Source organism: Chelon labrosus (assembly GCF_963514085.1).
Source record: "Chelon labrosus genome assembly, chromosome: 13".
Lineage (NCBI taxonomy): Eukaryota > Metazoa > Chordata > Actinopteri > Mugiliformes > Mugilidae > Chelon > Chelon labrosus.
In genome coordinates, this window is record NC_140346.1 from 8678354 (window position 1) to 8699667 (window position 21314).

The window sequence follows — 21314 nt, forward strand, 5'->3', positions numbered from 1 at the left end:
AAGTCTATAGTGATTAAGTGCTTAGTACAAATAAAGTGAAACAACTCAATTACCAGGCCAGTCCTTTTCACCTTGTGGCCTCCAACAAGATCATGACAAGCTGGTCAAAATGCTAGCCAAATACAAAAGTTGTTCCATACAGAGCAAGTGTTGCTGGAGTTTTGACCACTTCATACCTCTCTCTTTCTCTCTCTCTCCTCTGCGGAGGTACGTGAAGTTGCGCCAGAAATCCAGACTCCACTTCATGAAGCAAAGTCCAGTGGTGATAGGACAACAAACAACAGGATGGCACACACACCACACTTTGACCCATTAATCATCACACATACCAGTGACAGATTGTTTTATCCGTGTGCTGAGATAAGTCCGTCTCCTTACTTTATAGATTGCTGCGCTTTGTTTCACAGCATTGCTAACTGTGTTAACATGAGCACATAGTTATTATCCACAATGTGATGACTTCAGATCTGATTGAATTGCATTTCAGAGTTGATTTCATCAAGCGTTCTGTTTACTCTCGTTTGTTTTTCTTGGAAGCTTTTCCAAAGAAGGACTGGAACTGTAAATAATGTGGCTTTCCCGCCTAGCACACTCTTCTGCAACAGATGGTGTACAACCAAACCACTCCACAGGGGTCAACCTAAAGCTGATGTTCAAAGTGTATGCTGCAAAAATGCAGAAATAAAGCAGATAAATATCTTTATTCAGGAAATGCTGAAGCAATTTTGCAAACATGATTTTATCATCTGCTCAACCTCAGTTTATTTCCCTTTTTCCCATCAACTTCAAACCAATTTCACACCAAGCTGACTTCTCTGAAGTCTCCCTTTCATGTCGCTACAATAGGAGATGCTTGGCAACAGGATAAAAAAGGTTAAGAGTTGTCCCAGTACGAGCCACCTTTACAAAGAGTCCTAAAATATGTGAAGGATACCTGCTTTGAAGGGCTTTTGTAAAAGTTAATTTGTGATAGTAATGTGTTGCTGAATCTGCGTTGCTGTGCGATCTCCTCCCAGCAGGCGACCATTGAACTCTCAACCCAGTCTCCCTGCTGAGGGAGATGGCTGGGGGGTGAGGTCCACTTCCACGGAGACACAACGGCCCTCACATCTCCACTCCCCTTCCCCCCTCCCCTCCCTGATTCAACCCTCACCCGGGGCACTATAAAAACTCTGCTCCTGCCGAAGTTCCTCAGTCTCGTCAAGAACTCCACCAGGTAAGACAATCAACTGCTTTGGCTATAGCTGGAACTTGGGGTGTAGAACAGGACGTCAGAAAAGAAGTTTTTGACTACTTTATTTTTTTTTTTCAACTGTCAGGCTGAACTCTCTGTTCTCTGTAAGCTTTGATAAAGTTGGAAACTAGAGCAAGAAGTTTCTCTAGAAGGTAGAAAAGTTGTGAACTTTTAACTAAGTTAACTTTGAAGATATTTCTTTGATTTTTTGTAACTTTTGAACGATTCTGTTGAGCCTCAGGTGTTTTTAGAACAGTTCACCTTATTTTAAGGAGATGTCTCTGAACTCAAGTGCCTCTGGATTGAGGCTGTCTCCGTGTCAAGACAGCCGATTTACTAATTCTATGACTGTGTAACACTGTAAAACCTGAAACAGGATTATGTAGCAGTTCAGAGCTCATCGTCTTAAACTGCCACTCTAATCCAACCAGATTACAAGTTCTTTTAAGAGACAGCTGTGTGTTTAGTGCAAACTCACTGGGGCCAATTCAGGGATGAGTGTGTTTTAACACTGTGTTAAGGCATCCTTAGTTTTAAGATTTTAAACCTGCTTTAGATGGGGGAATCAAGACTATTTGGATTAATAGGCTCCTTTATTTGAACGATTATTATGCTTTTTTTTGTGTTTCTCAACATATTTTACTGAAATTCATTTAAACTGAGTGTAACAGGTCTACTCAATAACGAGCATCTGTTGCCTCTTTTTTCACTATAGACCACCACCATGAAATTTCTGGCTCTCGTTCTTCTGCTGGCTGTCGGTGAGTACTGAATGCACTGTTTCTTATTTAGTTGGAATCATTTAACCTGCATAAAACTTTGCTTAGTTCATAGATCTGTTTTACTTACCTGTTTTGTCCTCTCTCATCTCAGGCTCTCAGGCCGCTTCCCTGCAGGCTGATGCTCCTTCCCAGCTGGCCCACATCAGGGCCGCTGCGGATCTCTACATGACTCAGGCGAAGGACAGTGCCATCAAAGCTCTGGATCAGCTCGATGACACTCCATACCAGGAGCTTAAGTAAGACTCTCGTTTTCGCCAAGCAGTCCTCCTTTCTGTGATTGATACTGTCTAGGTCACTGGTTCTTTCCATTTTTTTTTTCACAGTTCTCTGGTCACCATTTAGTGTGTTGATTTAACTCTTGCTAAACTGGCTTCGTTCTCTCATCTGTGTTCCCTCTAGGGCCACCCTTGCTCAGCGCCTGGAGGGCCTCCACACTCAGATCAAGGCTCTGCAGGCTTCAGTTTCTCCCATGACTGACAGCGTTGTTTCTACCCTCTCTGACGTCACTGCTGACCTCCGTACCTCCATCGCGGCTGATATTGATGCCCTGAGGGCTGATCTTGAGCCCAAGCGCGCCAAGCTGAGGGAGGTCATCGAGAAGCACCTGGATGAGTACCGCGTCCAGATGGAGCCCATCGTCAGAGAGTACTATGCCAAGCACACCGCTGACATGGAAGCCCTGAGGACCAAGCTGGAGCCTGTTGTGGCAGAGCTGCGTCAGAAGGTGGCTACCAACGTGGACGAGACCAGGACCGCACTGATGCCCATTGTGGAGTCTGTGCGCACCAAGCTTGTTGAGCGTCTGGAAAGTCTGAAGGAGATGGCTACTCCCTACGTAGAGGAATACAAGGAGCAGCTGAAGCAGGCATACAGCCAGGCCCAGTCCATCGATGCCCAAGACATCACTGCCATGAGGGAGAAGATTGCACCTTTAGCTGAGGAGATCAAGGCTAAGTTCCAGGCCATCTTCGCCATCATGTCTGAGACCTTCACCAAGAGCTAAATCCTCTCTACCCTGTTTCTGTAACTAACCTCTCCTTCCCTAGATCCATTCCATCTTTCTCTCCATTCCTTCTTTCCTTCAACAGTCCACCTCCCAAAATGAAGCGAATGTCTAACCGATGAACACACCGGCGGGACTCCCTCTCCCACGCAAACAACTTGCTTCACGCGCACATTCTCAAGCACATGCAAGCAGGCACACACACAGACACAAACACAGACACAAACATACTCAGCACACACAGGCTTTACTCTCCTCGTGTGATGGCCAACTGCTAACATTTTGTGTAGGAATTGTGCGTACCCTATCACAAGTGCTTGAATCTCTGTGTAATGATGCTTGTCTGATGAAAACTGTGCATTGAAATACAGCTCAATAAACATCTGACTGTTTCTACTACTTTGCTCTGTGAAATCATATTCTTTTTTGAGGATTACTATATGATAACGCACCACACTTCACTAAAATACATAATGCAGTTTAATAACAAAAAACACCTTGTCAGGGACACATTCAGCTTGTTGGTTTTGACCTCAGTCTAGCCTTAAGGTCATATCCCATAGACACACAGAATTTTGAGAGGTCATCATTGATCAAAAAGGTCTATTGGAAAAGAACAATATTAATACAATCACTTCTACTTAAAACTGGCATACAATAGCATATGAGGTATTTCTGTCGGTGGTACTGAAAGCTGTGATTAATTATCAGGGAGTGAATAGGCCTATTGACAAACTTTAGTCCTGTTGCGGCGTTATTAGAGAAAAGGATTCTTTTCCCTCAGGCGAGAACCCTTCAACACCGTCCCATCCTAGAGCCACATGGGGTTACACACACACAAACATACACAGACCAAACAGACAACTTTAAATGATTGTAAATACATCATACCATTTGATTCTTGCTATAAGTGGTGTAATCTACTGTCCGGGCTGCACCACAACACCTCACACACACCCACACACACTCAGAACAACACTTTCTATATCTAAAAGTCATAGAAAGGACAACAGTGGACAACACGTCTAAATGTTATCATTGCGTCTCTGACAATGTAATGAAATATGTCAGAATCAAGCTTAAAAACCAACCCAGAAACATCTACCTGGGTGCGTCTTAAGAACATAACTGATTATCCAATTAGTGTGGTGTTGAAAATCGGCTCTCAGAAATGAGTCTATGAATAATAAAAGCAGTCTGTTGCCGTCCTCATCTATCCACACCCAGTAACACCGGGCTGATTAGGATGTTATTAATGTGCTAAAGGTTGGTCAAGACAAGGTCCACTTATGGTGGCTTGGGGCTACGAGGAACTATGTGCAACAGAGCAGAGATTTCTAGACGCTACAAAAACATTGTGTGTGTGTGTGTGTGTGTGTTTATGTGTCAGTGGCACTAAGAGTATTGTAATGGATGAGGCCGACATGGAGGTCCCCAGTGAGTCTCTCATAGTATATAAAACCAGCTTGTTCTCAGCCACAAACGGACACTCCCAAGGCTTGGATGGAGGTCTACTGCGGCACCTGCCACTGAATCAAGAGAAACCTTTTTGTGTTGCTCAGCAAAGCTGCTGGTCTTGGTGTAATCACAGGAGTTGTTACTTCTGGTTGGAAGAAATATAAGCGCAAGAAACAAAACAGCAAGTCAATTAATATAATCACCGTTCCATATAGTCACCTGAGGACACTGGAAAGATGAATGGTAAGTGTTTTTATGTTCAAAACTATCTGATCTCTAAAAACATATGAATTAACCTGATGCAAAATCATTTGTACAAATATGAAGAAAAGCTTACCGTGTGTCTCCTCTCCCGTTCTGTCCTCAGGTCTTCAGCTGTCTCAGAGCTGTGAACTGTCTCTGCCCTGCTGCGTAGATGGGGGGTCACTGTTGAGCACCAAGGCCCCTCAAGTCAGCGGGGTCAGAGTTCAGCTGGAGATGCAGGCCCTTTGGCAGCAGTTCGACCAGCTGGGCACAGAGATGATTGTTACCAAAGCTGGAAGGTGACAAATCACATCTATTTACATCTATTACTTAAATATCTAAATCACACTTCTCCTTTGACGTCATTCTATAGTGTCTCTTATTACTATATATTCTTTTCCATGTTAATAAACACAGGAGGATGTTTCCGACGTTCCAAGTGAGAATCTCTGGGATGGAGCCTTCTGCTGACTATGTGTTGCTCATGGACTTTATCCCTGTTGATGATAAAAGATACAGGTAGACACATATATATGGTGATGGGTGCTAAATGTGCAGAATGTACTTTGTTTCCCACAGAATTGTGCAAGCTGAACCTCTGCAAGATTCAAATTTTATTACTGGCCCTACTTGAATAATTTTACATGAGTGCGTCTGTGTGTCAGATACGCCTTCCACAGCTCATCCTGGTTGGTGGCCGGGCGGGCAGACGTTGCAGCCCCGAGCAGGATGCATTTCCACCCAGACTCACCTGCCCGTGGAGCCCAGTGGATGAAGCAGACCGTTTCCTTCGACACTCTCAAGCTCACCAACAACCTGTTGGACGACAACGGACATGTTAGTCAATGTCTTTAAACTGACTCCTACATGCCTTTACTTCTCGTGGAACAAAGAGCGTCGGACTTAAGATACAAAGTAAATTGCTTCATTTAATGCATTTCCCTGTTTCCAGATGATACTGAACTCCATGCATCGCTACCAGCCCCGCTTCCATGTGGTGTATGCGGACCCGGCTCCTGACAGCCACTTAAATGCGTACAGGAACTTCTGCACTTTCTCCTTCCCTGAGACACGCTTCATGGCCGTCACTGCTTATCAGAACCACAGGGTAGGAGACAGAGGTTCAACAGACCAATAATTATCCAGACAGTTAGATATTTTTCGTTGTTCATTAAATAATATACTGTCACAAGCACTCGTGCTTGATGAAGAGGCCATTTCTTTGCTTTTTATCTTATTTATTAACACTCTCTCTCTATCTCTGTCTCAGATCACTCAGCTAAAAATTGCAAGCAACCCATTTGCTAAAGGCTTCAGGACTACAGACCCCCAGACTTGGTAAGTGTCAGTCATTTATTCAGGTCAGAGTTTTCTTATTCAATAATCAGTGCTCTCTGTATGGTCTGGTTGAAATCATCATCAGCTATCAGCTGCTAAAATGTGATAAAGCAGCAGTTTCGATGATAGCTAAACTCTGACCTTTGTATGGCAGTTCATACGTTGCAGGCGAGAGCCCATTTATGGCAAAACTGTGCGAGATGTGATAATTGCATATACAGTATGTGTTTGTACAGACATGTATAGCTCTGTCTGCCATGCCCATCTGACTACATACAGTATTTATATGGCGAGTAGTTACCTGTATGTGTGTGTGTGTGTAGGGTGGGTAACACCAGCCCCCTGGCAGTGTGGTGTCCACCAGATGGCAGAGCTGAGCCCCTCAACACCAAACCTAGAGAGCAGAGAAGCTGTGACGCAAAGACTTCAGCCAGTGAGTATCTCTCTGTATTTCACACTTTAATACTCTTTCACCCGCGACACTTAACAGGAACAAGCGGTTACAGAAGATGAATGAATGAATATTCTTTCATCTATTCCCCACTTTTCACATTTTGATCACATAAAGTCATCTGGCATTTTAGTTTTCCATTGAAATAAAAATCCCCTCCAGCTGATCAGGTTCTTGATTAGGGAAAGGATTAAAGATTGACAAATACAAATCAAAGCCTTCTTAGTGGTTTATCCAGCAGTGCTTTGACCTACAGCTGTATTCATCAGTCTTAATACTCAAGTGTTGTTAATTTAGGTTGGTTAATGGGCAGATTACAAGACACTACAACAACTAAAAATGCTCATCCAAAACTTTTCTTGTGCTCCCTCAGGTTCAGTCTCAGAAGGCACAGCGACACTGTTGGTGGACCACTGTGAACTCCTCCACCACAGTAAAGGTTTGGTGCGACACGGCACAGAGAGGGAAGATGGGACCAGTTTGTTAGCACCTGCCTCCTTTTTCCATCTCCCTTCATACTGGGACTGTGCAGGATCATCTTAAGAGAGAGCTGACCTTTCATTGGGCAAGCAAGTCAAAGAGACAGCACTTTGAATAAAATTTGATTGAATGCTTGTTTATATGATTTTACCGTGTGAATGTATACACTGTAGTTAGTTGTCTTCCTCAAAATTAAGTTAAACTGATAGTAAAATTAATTTTGCAAGTGTACCATAAAAGCCACAATGTCTGACTTCTTGATAAATGTACTGCACTGTATTTCACCCTGAACTATAAATAAACACCATAGCATATATAAGAGCATCGGGGGCGTCAAAGTATGAGCTGTAATTGTTCATGGAATCAACAGGCTGATATCACAAACATTACAAGACAAAAAATAGGTTTTGTTAGTCTAACAGCGTTATAAATAAAATCATTTACAAATGTTTTGTGCCCATAGTTTGCAAAAATTATAAATCGACAGCTTGAAATTTAAGTCACTATTTTTTCACTACATTTAAGTTACAAAAAGTGTTTAAAAAATCGAAATATTACCGACTTGACAAAATATAAGGGACAAATATATGAAATCTCTCTGCAAAAAATCCATTACCCAGGACGCAACGTTTCTTGGCTTATTTCCGGATAATGGGACGCGATTACGCCTTCAAATTAAAATATGTGTTAATGTACTGGTTTGAACTATATCTTTTGTAAGCTACACGAAAGCTTGTCATGTGAAGAGAAAATTTCTACTAATGAGGTCGTAATACACGTCCCTATAAATAGACAGGAAACCACATGCTGCATAGGTCATCTCGATAGGCATTTGTTTCCGTTTTGGCGCATAGTTCTGTCTTATTTTGAAAAACTTAACCGGAAATCGTGTGGTCTGGCGAGTTCAACTTGACGCTGGTGATGCTCGCGGTCTCGCAGCTCTCTGAAGGATGCAGCGGGGTGGCTAGATGGAGGAGGAGGAGGAGGTGAAAGACTGGAAGGCGGAGAACTGAATGAACAGGTCGGATAAGGGGAAGGATGCGGATTACGGTAGCCTGCCGGCCAGCCAGCCTGCCTGCCGACAGTGGTTTCGGTCGTTTGACATGAGGACGCGCGGAGAAAACGACTTAGGCCTGCGGTTTGTTGATACACGGAGCACGGACGGAGAGCTTGTAATTTACGCGTCGCCTCAAATTATCCGTGACACCGAGGATTTCCTGGCTTAATTGTGAGCGCGGTTTGATTTCTCCTGTTGTTCTGCTTTGTACCGAGCCAGGCGCCTAAAATTTGTATCTACTGTGCAATTGATATCAAGAAAACAAGAGTAAAAACCAAGTGACCCCGTCCCTGTTTGTGTTTGTGGTTCAACTGCCGTCATGGTCTTAGCCGTCATTTTAGCATCATCACCACCTGATCTCTTCCCTTGTGCCGCCGCAGACTGGATGTCAAACTGAACGGAGCGCCGCGAAGTCCAAACCAAACGTACCAAAAACATAACTGTACCGTGTCTCGACATGGAGGCGTCGACGTTACGGCCTCGCTGGTTGACAGGTGTTTTCATGTGGACGACGACCCTGTGCCTGCTCAGCAGCGGTCAGTCCGCCCCTGACTCCTCGGGCCTGCCTCTAGCCATCCGCGTGCCACTGCGGCAAGGCGCTCGCGGTGAGCAGCCTCCGCCGCTGCCACCTGCCGCCAAGCGCGAACGCGGCAGCGCGGATCGGTACCCCGCGCGCAGGCGGAGAGGAGCGGCGGCGGGCGGCATCAGCTTCGTGGACATGGTTGATAACCTGCGAGGGAAGTCCGGCCAGGGATACTACGTGGAGATGGCCGTGGGCTCTCCTCCGCAGAAGGTAAATGTTTAATTCACAAGGCGGAGTTGGAATATTGTCTCACTTCTGAATGTGTGTGGGATGCCCCAGCTGTATTACCATATCTCTGACCTACCTACATTATAAAGTCATATCTGCTTTAATAACAAAATCTAACCAGTTAAAACAAGGTGCAGCCTAAAAATCAGCATAACCTCTGGGATACAGTATTCAGAAATGTCAGTAGTAGTATGTTATTTGTCATTAGTCTTTAGTGAGTCTGGCTGCTCTTGCAATTTCATCTCTGATCTTTCACTTCCCATCTCACTAAATTGGATTTAATCTGTTATATTTGAATGTTTTTTTTTTTGTCTAACAGGGGTAATTTACTCTCTGTGTCCTCTTCCGCTCTATTCTCTGGTGCACGCAGCCACAAAATATTAATTTAATCCACTCTTCTCTATTGGTATAAGACTGTGTGGAAAATATAAAGATATTGTCAGATAATCTACAAAACATTTCTATATACTTTGAATATCTATACAACAGGTTAGAACGTAAGAACGTCTCTTTAAGACCTTCTGAAATTTTAAAAACTTTACATTTTGAAAGTGCTTCAAATACGCTGTGTGGTATTCCATTAAAGAGCATGGCCCTGAAATGACAGATGGCCTGTGTTTGTGTGCGTGTGTCTATTTGAAAGTGAGAGAAAGGACCGAATGATACACACAGATAATGGAACCATTAATTCTGCAGAGTGAGGACTGCCAGCTGGGTGCAGCTGCGATGTACAGGCTGGCACACAGAGGGCGACGGTAGAGGGAGAGGCACAAGGAGAAGGAGGAGAAGGTGACAGAGAGTGAAGCAAATTAATGAATGACAGCAGAGGGAGGGCTCGATGCAGTAGGGTAATAAGTGAGAAGAAGATTGGGGGAACAGAAGTGTGAAAGAAAGTTGGTGTTTGGGGAAAAGGAAGTGCATGTGACAGAGGGAGGATGTGGGAGTTAGACAGGCAGCATTAAGGAACAAAAGGAATGACTGTGTGGAGATGATGAGGGAACTGGAGGGCCCTGAGGTACCAAGTGGAGGTGTCACTCTGCGACTGTGAGACACTGATGCTTCCTACATCATGAAATAGAAAGAGCAAGAGAGATATCCGTCTGGTTGAGAACGGCACTGACAGACGACACTTTGTTTAGGTGGCTAGAGTGAGTGTCCTTCTACCAGTGGTTTTTGATAGAGTTCTTTGAGAAGAAACCGCAGATCTCAAACGTTAAATCAAGTAAGAGCACAAGCAGGTTTGCTTAAAATAAGTCACTGATTAAAAAGTATTCCGTGCCACAGACATACTGACATTTTCATCAGAACTAAAAAGTAGTGATGTGTGATATAACAGTGCCAAGGACAGATATCTCAACCATCCACTATACTGTTTTTTTTACATTAGAGGGTCACAGGCGGTTAAAACTTATCCCAGCTTGCATTGGGCGAGAGGTAGGACAGGTTACCAGTCCCTCATAGCACTAAACCAGATGGAGAAAACCTGCAGAGATCTCAGTCATAGGTCTCAATGAGTCTGGTTTTGCATGCAATGTTTTGTTATGGGTCAGAAGGTGTCAGTTAATATTTACATACACCTAAAATCTCTGCATTGTCCATGCCAGCCTGGTTATTAACAGCTTCATGACCTCTGACCTCAGGATAATATAAATGCAGGTATGGGCAAAATCCAAGGGTCTATGCATCATTTTTATTTTTGTTGCCATTACTGAGTGTCAGGTGAAAATTAAATTGGGTTTTTGTTCGTTGTGTAAAGCTCAAAAACATTGTCATTCTTCATCAGGACTGTATGGTCGTGACTGGATCAGATTTTGGTAACATCAGCCTGGCAACATCTGAAAACAACCCAACAACTGCCATCACAAATCTTTATTATTGAATGGAATAGGGTGACCTTGATCATTCTGCATGATTGTTAGAGGGGTTTCCATTCAGCTGTTTAAAATATCTGGTTGAAACAAATAAACATTTCATACATAAATCACTGCATCCTCCATATCCTTTCCCTTTGTTTGAAGTTTGACTGGCACCTTTTAAGGATCATGTCATCTTGTTGCGCCCTGTCATCTGCTACAGTTCAGTGGTGCCTGAGTGGGCCTACGTGAATTAGTGCCACTAACTATTTATCTAGAGGTGCGTTACTCCTGATACAATGAAGATGCACGGCTTAATGCGCTTTAAAAAGGGTAAAAAAAACAAGAAATTAATCATTAATCCCAGTTATTTGCAGGGAAGTATGCAATGTCATCATTTCCAAAATCCAATAATGGAATGAAAAGTATGTGTCCATTGTTATGGCCCATAACAAGCCATTCAATATTTTGAATCAAATTATATCCATAATAAATTTACAATATAAATGATATTGTGTATAAAGCTTTTTAGTAATTATCAGTCTCTATGTGCAATAGGTTGAGCGTGGCACTAAGTACTGCATGATTAAGTGGGTCAGCGAGGATAAGATGGTCTCAAACCTTAATGACAGCATACAATGCCTAGCATGTATTTGGTAGATGCAATGTTGTGGAAATGACCTGGAGTCATTTACAGTAACTTTCAGATATGTTTCCATTCTGGTAACCACTAGATGACTTATCCTCCGTAGTGATGGGGGAAGGGCAAATATAATGGCTGGAGCAGAGAGGCACTCTGCCAGAGAGGACAGGAAGACAGACAGAGAGAGAGAGAGAGAGAGAGAGAGAGAGAGAGTGTGGGGAAAGATGTGAGGTCTCTGTGTCAGGATGCAGCCTTTAGTGAGATTGAGCCTGTATGTGCGGAGCCTGGTGACTCTGGATGTGTGTGTGTAAAAGAAACAGATTCATCCTTGGGCAGTCAGCAAATTTCTATCTAAGGAAGGAAGACGGAGCACATACAGCATTATTAGATAGTAGAGGTGTTTGGAGAGAAAGTTCATGCAGGCCTTGTGTATTTCAGTGATGAGTGCGTGTTTGTTAGACCAAAAATAAATAAATAAGATAAGGTAGGCAAAGCAAGGATTTATTCTGGGCTTTCAGGCCTGGCCCCTGAGACAGTAGCACTACTCTGGATATTTAAAGAGCCGATCCATTATTGAACAGCTTGCTGTGGCTCTGTGGCTGCCTGCGCTGTTTGGCTCTTTCTGTGCCACCCTGTCTTCTCTACCTAGTGTCTCGGTCTTTCTTCGAAATGATTCCTCCTCTCCTCCCTTCTCTTTTCCTGTCTCTTTTACTGTCTCTGTACGCCTCCAGCAGGCCGGGCTCACCATATGAACTTGCTTCTGCTCAGAGTTTGTTCTTGTCAAAAGGGATGCATGTGATGCTATACGCTAAATAAAGATGACTTTAATGAATGGTACCTGGGACACATGGCATACAGCAGGTTAGATATAGTAAATCATCATGCATAATGTATGACAGGATGAATATACAGCCGGTATCGTATATATTTCTGTCCTCATCGCCGTCTGCCACGGCGCTCCATTCACACATTCACTTTACTGTTTTGACTGATTGCGCAAAATTTGATACTCGCATAGAGATGCAGACAGAAGAGGAGCAGATGGGAGAGAGGGGGAGTTGAATGGGCAACCTGAGAGGAGGGGAGGGTTAGACTGGAGACAGAGAGGGGACGGACAAGGACGTTAAGGTCAAGAGGAAGCACCGCGGGACGCTACAATGAAAGAGAAGTGGATACAGAGAATGCCTGCGTGGTGAAAAATGTGAGAGGTGAAGCGAACTTTCTGCAACGGAGAAGGTTAGCAAAAAAGAAAGTTAACGAAAAAAAATTAAGGAAACTAATGAACAGACATGGAATGCACATATCTCTCCAAAGTAAGTGAGGATACAAATCAAAAAAGCCCTTAACAGATTGGTCATAATCCTTCTACTAAGCACCACTTTTGTAAAACATCAATTTTTGCACACTGTATGTTTTTAACAACTCGCTTTTTTCTCTCTCACATTAGTTGAATATCCTGGTGGATACAGGGAGCAGTAACTTTGCTGTCGGGGCAGCTGCTCATCCTTTCCTGCGCAGATACTACCACCGTTCACTGTGAGTCGAGAAACGATGAGTTGTCAAATATGGAGTCGCATTTGTTGAACGGGTGCTTAAAAAAAAAAAGCTGTCGGAAAACGTTACAAACACATTGTCCTCTCCTCTGTCCACAGCTCCAGTTCCTATCGTGACCTGGGCAGGAGTGTGTACGTTCCCTACACCCAGGGTCGCTGGGAAGGAGAGCTGGGCACGGACCTGGTGTCGGTCCCCCACGGCCCCAATGCCACGCTGCGCGCCAACATCGCTGCAATCACTCAGTCTGATCGCTTCTTCATCAATGGGTCCAACTGGGAGGGGATCCTGGGGCTTGCCTACGCTGATATAGCCCGGGTAAAGAAAGCGAATCAGTAACAGTAACATAAAGAAAGAAGAAAGAGGGTGTATGAGGAAAGGAGGACGAGAGCTTAATATCACATCTTCACCAGCTTGTCAGCTATCACACTGCCAGCTGTTGGCAGACAGTACACCTGGGGGAATGACATTCATAAAGGTTAAAGGATAACTTTGGGAAATTGGCCCGTATTTTCCCACATGGTTTACTATTGAGCAGCAATGGTATGCCAGGCAACTGCTAAACAGCTGCAATGTAATCCTGTTTGTTTTTGCCCCAGATTTACTCAACTGACACCCCCGGCTTACTGAGCAATTGTTTTTACTGTTATCCTGCCAAGCTTTCATGTTTATAATCACGTCATGCCAACAAGGTAAAAGGTTCAGCTTCAGGTAAAAGCATTTTAAAAGGCAGCGCTGGGTGATATTTTGTTACCACGATTCAAAAATGCGTAAACACATACCGATGTCAGTTTTTTAATCTTTTTGATGGCTGTAAAATAGACTCTCTGTACTCTGTCTCTGTAACGTTGCTCCACCTTTCCACGGACGGCTCTCTCTAAGTCTCATCCGCGTTCACGCTGCTGACTTCCAACGTCATTTCACCTCCCGCGTGATTTCAAAGTGAGACTTCTGTTTCATGTTTGACTCACTTATTATCTCTGTAGGGATCCTTTCCATAAGGTTGTCAGTCTCTTATCATATCAGTCTGGGCCTTGTCAGTGGTAGACACAAGCAAGCGATAAAGCAAATAGTCGCCCTGCAGAATTTAGGTGCAGCTCCAGTTCCAGGCATACTGTTCACAGCGGTAGACCAATTGCAAATATTTCTATTCCTATCAATCTGGCTGCTTTGTTATACTCCTGTAGTGATGCTGATAATTCTTTAGAAGCCAAGTGTAGGAGAATGAGAGCCTAGAAATGTATATATGTTGTAGTTTTGGGATAATTGGAATTCAACCTGACATTTGGGTGTTATAAGAAAAGTAACACCCTTCTTTCAAATATGTGATTATATATTTTAATTGGTTTGAATTCTCTACAGCTCACTGGCATGTGGGAAAAGTATTAATATGTGATTTGACAGTGGGTCTGCTGACGGGTCTATTTTAGAAGTTGGAAGCTAAAGACAGCAGCTTGGTCTCTCTCTCTCTCTCTCTCTCTCTCTCTCTCTCTCTGTCTCTCTCTCTCTCCAGCCTGACGAGACATTGGAGCCTTTCTTTGACTCTTTGGTTCGCCAGACTTCCGTCCCCGACCTCTTCTCTCTCCAGTTGTGTGGTGCGGGCTTCACCCAAAACTACTCTTTGGGCAGCGCCACTGTTGGCGGCAGCATGGTGAGACACCCGTAGACAAAAACAACTCATCTAATATTGCATTTTAAGCCAACGCTGGATTATATTCTTCCATTTGCTGTTAGATCATCGGAGGAGTGGACCCGTCGCTCTACGTGGGAGAGCTTTGGTACACTCCAATCCGCAGGGAGTGGTACTACGAGGTTATTATTGTACGTATTGAGGTGAATGGACAGGACCTCAACATGGACTGTAAAGAGGTAAGATGCTGCAAAAACCAAACGAATGAAGTTTGATAAAAGCTATGGAAGAGATTGTAATGAGTGACTTCTTCATTGTCTTCTACAGTACAACTACGATAAGAGCATTGTGGACAGCGGCACCACCAACCTTCGGCTGCCTAGAAAAGTCTTCCTGGCTGCAGTCAAGGCTATTGAAGCAGCCTCTTCGGTCAGCACTCACCATAAAGTAGATACTGTATCCTCGTGTGCTCTAATCCTCTGTGTCTGTCTGTTTTGTGTTGCTCCAGTCATCACCCAACTCCTCAGATATCTGCTGATAGCAGATTTAGCCCACACTGAAAAGCTTTTTCAGAGAGATTACTTTCAGCTTGGTAAGGATACGATAGCAAAAGACTCCCAGAAATAGTTCTGATGGAGACGAGACATCTAACAGTTCATAATAAAGTAATTTACAATGAAAACATATTGAAAAGTCTCAATTATAGTAGTAGTTTCCTGTTTGCAGGGCATTGGGACTTTGTTTCATGAACTATATTTCCACTACATTATTCTTATAACCAGTATTGTGTACAGTGGAGGTCCTGCCATTCTGTCTTTGTGTAAGTACTGTGGAAGAAGCAGTATAATAACAGTCACAGGTCTTTGGAACAGCTTAATTGGAGGTGCTTTATTTTTAATATTAAGTCAGTTATTAGGTGACAGCATAATACTTCACCTATATCTTCTCCTTATTAATTATTAACTTATTATTAAGTTGTGCGTCCAAATGTTGTTGTCACTGGAAATTAACTATGAGATATTTCTATTGTATGCACTTGGAAAGGTGTCCCTATTTCTGTCCGTCAACAGCGTTATTAACAATGCACCAAAGTCCACTCATGAGAATCATAGAAAATAAGATTTATGCTTTTTTTGTGAGCTGATCTTTTCCTTCCACGCCTATTGACTGAGCTCCAACCTATACTTCTGGCCCTGACTTGTGATGAGACTTGTGGGAGCATGAGAAAGGAAGAAACGAACGTCCTTCTGACCCTGTTTTTCAGACAGAACAGTTTCCCTCTGGGTTCTGGCTGGGCGAGCAGCTGGTATGTTGGCAGGCTGGCACTACACCCTGGACCATTTTTCCAGTTATCTCCCTCTCCCTGATGAGTGAAAACCGCAACCAGTCCTTCAAAATCTCCATCCTGCCGCAGGTAATTACAGTATGTGGTGTTGTACCTGATTATGGATTTATTGCATAAGCTAATATCTCTTAAGATCAAGGATTGACAGAAACTTAACTTTAAATTCTGTCCAAATAAAAATGTGGCATATTCAGATGTTGGGACTGATATTTAATTTATCCTCTCAGCATATGAGAAGATGTGATCTACTAAAAGTGAAAATAATTTTGTTCAGTATAAGACGAGGTTGTATGTGGTATGTTGTGAACAATCTCTGGTATCCTGGAGTCTTACACAGACTGCCATCAGATCAGATGATAGCATCGCTAGGTACGCGAGGAGCAAGAATAATGACTACATTTAAAAGAGAATTACCTTTCAGCATATCTTCTAAAGCTGTGAAAAGTCATTCAACGTTTCCATTCAGAGCCACTCAGACAGTTCTTGATGGGGGTAGAATGAATAAGTGATATAAAAATGTGGGAGGCTTTTGACCTTGATGCTGAGAACAAGTTGAAATGTTTGCAAAATCTTTTATTCAGTAGCAGTAAATCACAATGTATAGAGTCTAGAGACTGTAAGCATACAATACAATACATACAATGTATATACAGGAAATAAACGTATCCATAAACTAGAACATATTCAGAGCCAAAGTATAGACCCCCCCCCCCCCTTTTTTAAGTTGATATAATCTGATAATATATCAGCTGATGAATCCTAATTCTGAATAAGGTTTTTTTTTTTTACAGAAGAACCTGTAACCACCTCAAACGTGTGGGTGCCCTCTAGTGGACAACTATGTAATAGCATAACTGTTTTTATGACATTTAGCCATCATACACCGCAACTTCTCTTCACTGATGACACCATAATATCTGCTATGTCAACTTACGAGTCAGGCAATAGCATATTAATAAGATCTTTACTCTTTACTATTCAGTTTATATAACTCAAGGCATTCGACTTGTCAACATCATAATAAAACATAAAGGAGACCAAAGCAAGTTTTAAAGTGTCCCAATTCGTCCCAAGAATGTGCCTACCTAACCTGGGGAAAGTCCAGAAAAAATAAAGGAAGTTATTCTAGTGCTGCACATACAGTTTAAACTGAGAGCATTGGCTCTTATATGTGTTTCTGTAATTAGACATATTTCAATGGAAACTTTCTTATAATATCTTAATGGCAACATGGTAAAATATAAGTAAATGTGGCATTCAGGTGCATGTTACTTAGACATGTAGCAGCCACCTAGACCAGACCAGGCACCCCCACCCATAGCAATGACACTCCTTGATGGCAGCAGCCATCCCCAGCAGGATGCAGCCTGACACAGACACACACAAAAACGGTTTAGGAACAACTAAAAAAAAACATGAAGAACAGCACAAGGTGTTGACCTGGCCTCCAAATTCACTAGATCCCAAACTAATCAGGTATCTGTGGGATGATCCACAGAAGCCCCTCCCCTCAACCCATAGGACCCAGAGGCCCCCACTAACAATATTCTTTTGCCAGACACCACAGGACACCCTCAGAAGGCCCATGTCCATTCTCTGATGAGTCACAACAGTTTTGGAGGCACAGGGAGACTTACAAGATATTATTATTATTGATATCATGTTATGCCTGATCAACGTACAATCTCCTTGCACTGTCTATTAGGTTTTTTTTCTATTTGTGTCTGCAGCAATACCTGCGGCCCGTAGAGGACGTGGCCTCTGCTCAGGAGGACTGCTACAAGTTTGCTGTGTCCCAATCCAGCACTGGAACGGTGATGGGGGCCGTCATCATGGAGGGCTTCTATGTGGTCTTTGACCGTGAGAAGAAACGCATTGGCTTTGCTGTTAGCACATGCCACGGTGAGGAGGAGGAGGAGGAGGGAGGATGAGGGGTAGAAGGGAAAAGGAGGGACGGTCAGGATTGTGGTGTTAGAACAGAGGAGAAGGAAAAGAAATAAAGACACTTAAAGAGAAGTTACCACCCGATGGTTGATTTCACTAATCTTAAAGGGAAACTACTGTTTTTTACAACCTGGACCTTATTTCTAGCATAAAATACGATCGTTTACTCACCCATATAACTTTTGTGTTATTTGCAGTCCTTCAGGAGATAATTAGATCAGCGTATATCCATATAGCGTGAGTGACTGGAGCATCGAGACGCAGCCTCTAAATAACGCATTATCTGCCGCGAAACTCATTAATTTACAAATATTTTGTTATGATACACTAGTGCTATTCCCTGTTGAGTCCAGAGTTACCTGTTATCATCATCCAGGGTCTGTAGGTCAATCTACAGATGTCTTCTGACCTGGTCGATGTCATCTCTGAGCGGCGTGTGCACCCGCGACGGTCGGCTTGTTTACCTGTAATTTGCTGCTGCTATGGTTCGTCCACAACCTCAGAATCGGAAAAATATTCAGCCACGTTGCAAAAAACCAGCAGTAGCAAATTACAGGTAAACAAGCCGACCGCCGCAGGTGCACGCGCCGCTCAGAGACGACATCGTCCAGGCCAGAAGACATCATCCTGGGTCTGTAGGTCAATCTACAGACCCCGGATGATGATAACAGGTAACTCCGGACTCAACGGGGAACAGCACTAGTGTATCATAACAAAATATTTGTAAATGAACGAGTTTCGCGGCAGATAATGCGTTATTTAGAGGCTGCGTTTCGGTGCTCCAGTCACTCCCACTATATGGATATACGCTGATCTAATTATCTCCTGAAGGAGTGAAAATAACACAAAAGTTATATGGGGGAGTAAACAATTGTATTGTATAAGTCTTTTATGCTTAGTCCAGGTTGTAGTTCCCATTTAAGTGGTCATTTGTAGGTGTGTTTTTGAATTTCTCTAAACATTGAGTGACATTGTTAGTCGGTTAAACATTAGCTTTGCCTTTTGTCTTTGCCAAAAAAAATAAACACATATTGTTCACAGCTTTACACAGGAATGTCTCTACAGACAGTGACTGGACAGACGTCGCCCCATTTTAAGACACTAACTTATTTCCCTCAATAGTGGTATTAAGTACAGATTCTTGTATTTTTCACATACCAGCTATTCTTCCTTTTGTAGTGCATGATGAGTTTCGCACAGCCTCTGTGGAGGGCTCAATCCATGGCGTCGACCTGGAGGACTGCGGCTACAACATCCCCCAGACAGACGAGTCCACTCTGATGACCATCGCCTACATCATGGCGGGTATCTGCGCTCTCTTCATGCTGCCACTGTGTCTCATGGTGTGCCAGTGGCGCTTCGCCCGCTGCCTCCACCCACACGGGGACTTTGCAGACGACATATCACTGCTAAAGTGAAGGGGGAGAAGTCTGGGACAGGAGTTGCAGAGGCCTAGACTTAAAACGACAGAGGTGAATTGTGGTAAAAGGGTTGTACCATGTAACAAAGAGTTGGTGCTGTTTTGAAAGGGTTTTTCAGGAATATGATATATAAAGTGAAGAAAATGCTGACAACACACAGCGGGCCTTGCTGCCCTCAAGTTGTTTGTGAGGATAACTAGAGCCATTATTTACCAGATGGATAAACAAGAGGAAGATGCTGTCATCAGCATCCACTTTGCCTGTTTAAGTTACCTATGCAGATCAGCATAGCCGGAGGAACAGATGACGGAAACATCTGAAACAAACAAAAGAAATCTCTCCTTTGTTATAAATACTTCATAAATAAACTACCAATGGATTAGATTTTAAATTTTGGAAGAGTGTCTCTTAACTTTGCAAAGATTCTTCGTAAGAATTTGGAGAAAGATGAAACTGATAATTTTTAAACGCGGCTAAATGAAGAAACTCACAGCCTGGATGGGAATACGGGATGGTAATCCATGTAGCTGAGCATGGATCGTTTTGGTATGACCTGAACATATGAACGTGTGCTTACATACATGTGTGTTTATATAGATCTTCTGTTTGTGGCTTATGAGTGAATGAAACAAGTTGGATATGTGTGAGCATGCCTGTACTGTATGTGTGCACAGCTGTACTGTAAGTGAAGAGTATACAGAAAGGTTTAATAAAACTCAAGATTATACTTATGAAAATAAATTATACTAGCATCTATGAAATGGCACTATGTTGCATATGCCAGCAAAGACTCCTGCAATGCAAATAAAGTTTGCATAAGAAGGCTAATTTGAAGAAATATCAGATTGGGTCAGCATTTACAGTATAAAATCAGTTTTGCCTGTGTGAAACAGACTACTGAACAAGCAGATGTCACTTTTTCTTCTTATATTTATAGCTTAAATGTATCTATTGTACAGAAAATGTTGTCCATTCCTGATGTTTTATTTGCACACACGAACCACAGTTCTCATCTTTGCAAACTACGGCTGCACCATCCGATGAGTTGCACATGTAACAGCACATTACATGTTCATGTCACGACTAAATAGGGCTTCTTTCACGGACACACACAGGCGGCCTAACTCATCACATCTTTCAACGGGGACCATATTTGCTTGGATAAGGAAACCAGCCCAAAGTATGTTATACACTAAAGATCACTATGTATGTCTGTGTGGGACAGTTTGTATTGTCTCTGAACAAGCTGTAAATAGATCAACTCAGAACGGTATATTTATCTGTCAGGCGCTGGCAGCACTGTTGAACCAATAAAGTACTTATTGTAACTGTAAAGCGTTCTGGTTTTCATTCCTTCCAGCAAAATATCACACTATAGACTGGCATTCAGTATTTTTAAATGTTATAGGCGTTTCAAATGATGTTTTTCGTATTTATTTAATGAAAAATAGTAATTGTAATATATGGTTTAAAATATGGATGGGAGAAACCCCACCATGAACACCCTGATTACAATTTTGTAAATATTTAGGGCTTTGTAAAGATGTTTTATGTTTAACTATGACCACAGAAGAGGGAATCTTTAATAAATCTTTTAAGAATAAGTATGTCATGGACTGTGCAGACCCATGTGACGATAAAACACTTTCATTGTTTTATTTACATTATTATAATAAAGTATATCTACATCCCTCAGTTATGCTGCTATGGGCCTAGGCTGCTGGGGGACGATGCACTGAGTATATGTTAATAGCTGTGTGTCCCTGTCTCCCTGTTGTTTTCCTTTGTAAAGATAAGAGATAGGATAAGATAGTTATACATAGTACAATGCACAGTGAAATGTATTTTTGTACCTGCAGGCAGTAGTAAAAAAAAGTACTACAGTAGTAATTGCACATAACACACAAGGTAAACAATAAAAGTGTAAATGTAAAACTGAGAAAATAAAATAAAATACAGACTGTAATATAAAATGTAGGCTGTAAACTTGAAATGTAAACTTAGAGGGGGTAGCTCTTATATACATACATTTACAGTATTGAAAACAGCTATGTGACTAAAGTGTCTTGA

At 42.6% G+C, this 21314-nt stretch overlaps 3 protein-coding genes across 3 annotated transcripts; all 3 read left to right on the forward strand.

Moving 5' to 3' along the window:
- The first annotated feature begins 1915 nt into the window (after positions 1–1915).
- Positions 1916–3579, forward strand: LOC311498683 (apolipoprotein A-I-like). Its single transcript, XM_084559383.1, has 3 exons — positions 1916–1995; positions 2108–2252; positions 2416–3579. The coding sequence occupies exons 1-3, from the start codon at positions 1959–1961 to the stop codon at positions 3017–3019; spliced, it is 786 nt and encodes a 261-aa protein (XP_084415509.1). The 5' UTR covers positions 1916–1958; the 3' UTR covers positions 3020–3579.
- A 967-nt stretch (positions 3580–4546) lies between these two features.
- Positions 4547–7052, forward strand: LOC311497785 (T-box transcription factor TBX1-B; the record flags this gene model as incomplete). Its single annotated transcript, XM_084558152.1, has 7 exons — positions 4547–5019; positions 5138–5239; positions 5386–5557; positions 5673–5828; positions 5991–6058; positions 6382–6491; positions 6883–7052. The coding sequence occupies exons 1-7, from the start codon at positions 4799–4801 to the stop codon at positions 7050–7052; spliced, it is 999 nt and encodes a 332-aa protein (XP_084414278.1). The 5' UTR covers positions 4547–4798.
- A 1451-nt stretch (positions 7053–8503) lies between these two features.
- Positions 8504–19592, forward strand: bace1 (beta-secretase 1; the record flags this gene model as incomplete). The annotated part of the gene is made up of 9 exons (XM_084558774.1): positions 8504–8839; positions 12801–12889; positions 13006–13222; positions 14418–14555; positions 14639–14773; positions 14862–14963; positions 15799–15948; positions 17610–17781; positions 19003–19592. The coding sequence occupies 9 exons, from the start codon at positions 8504–8506 to the stop codon at positions 19239–19241; spliced, it is 1578 nt and encodes a 525-aa protein (XP_084414900.1). The 3' UTR covers positions 19242–19592.
- Positions 19593–21314: the final 1722 nt, after the last annotated feature.

Coding starts and splice junctions, on each gene's coding strand:
- LOC311498683 (XM_084559383.1), top strand. CDS start 1,959: ATGAAATTTCTGGCTCTCGTTCTTCTGCTGGCTGTCG. Junction 1,996..2,107: donor CGTTCTTCTGCTGGCTGTCG/GTGAGTACTGAA, acceptor CTCTCATCTCAG/GCTCTCAGGCCGCTTCCCTG. Junction 2,253..2,415: donor ACTCCATACCAGGAGCTTAA/GTAAGACTCTCG, acceptor TGTTCCCTCTAG/GGCCACCCTTGCTCAGCGCC.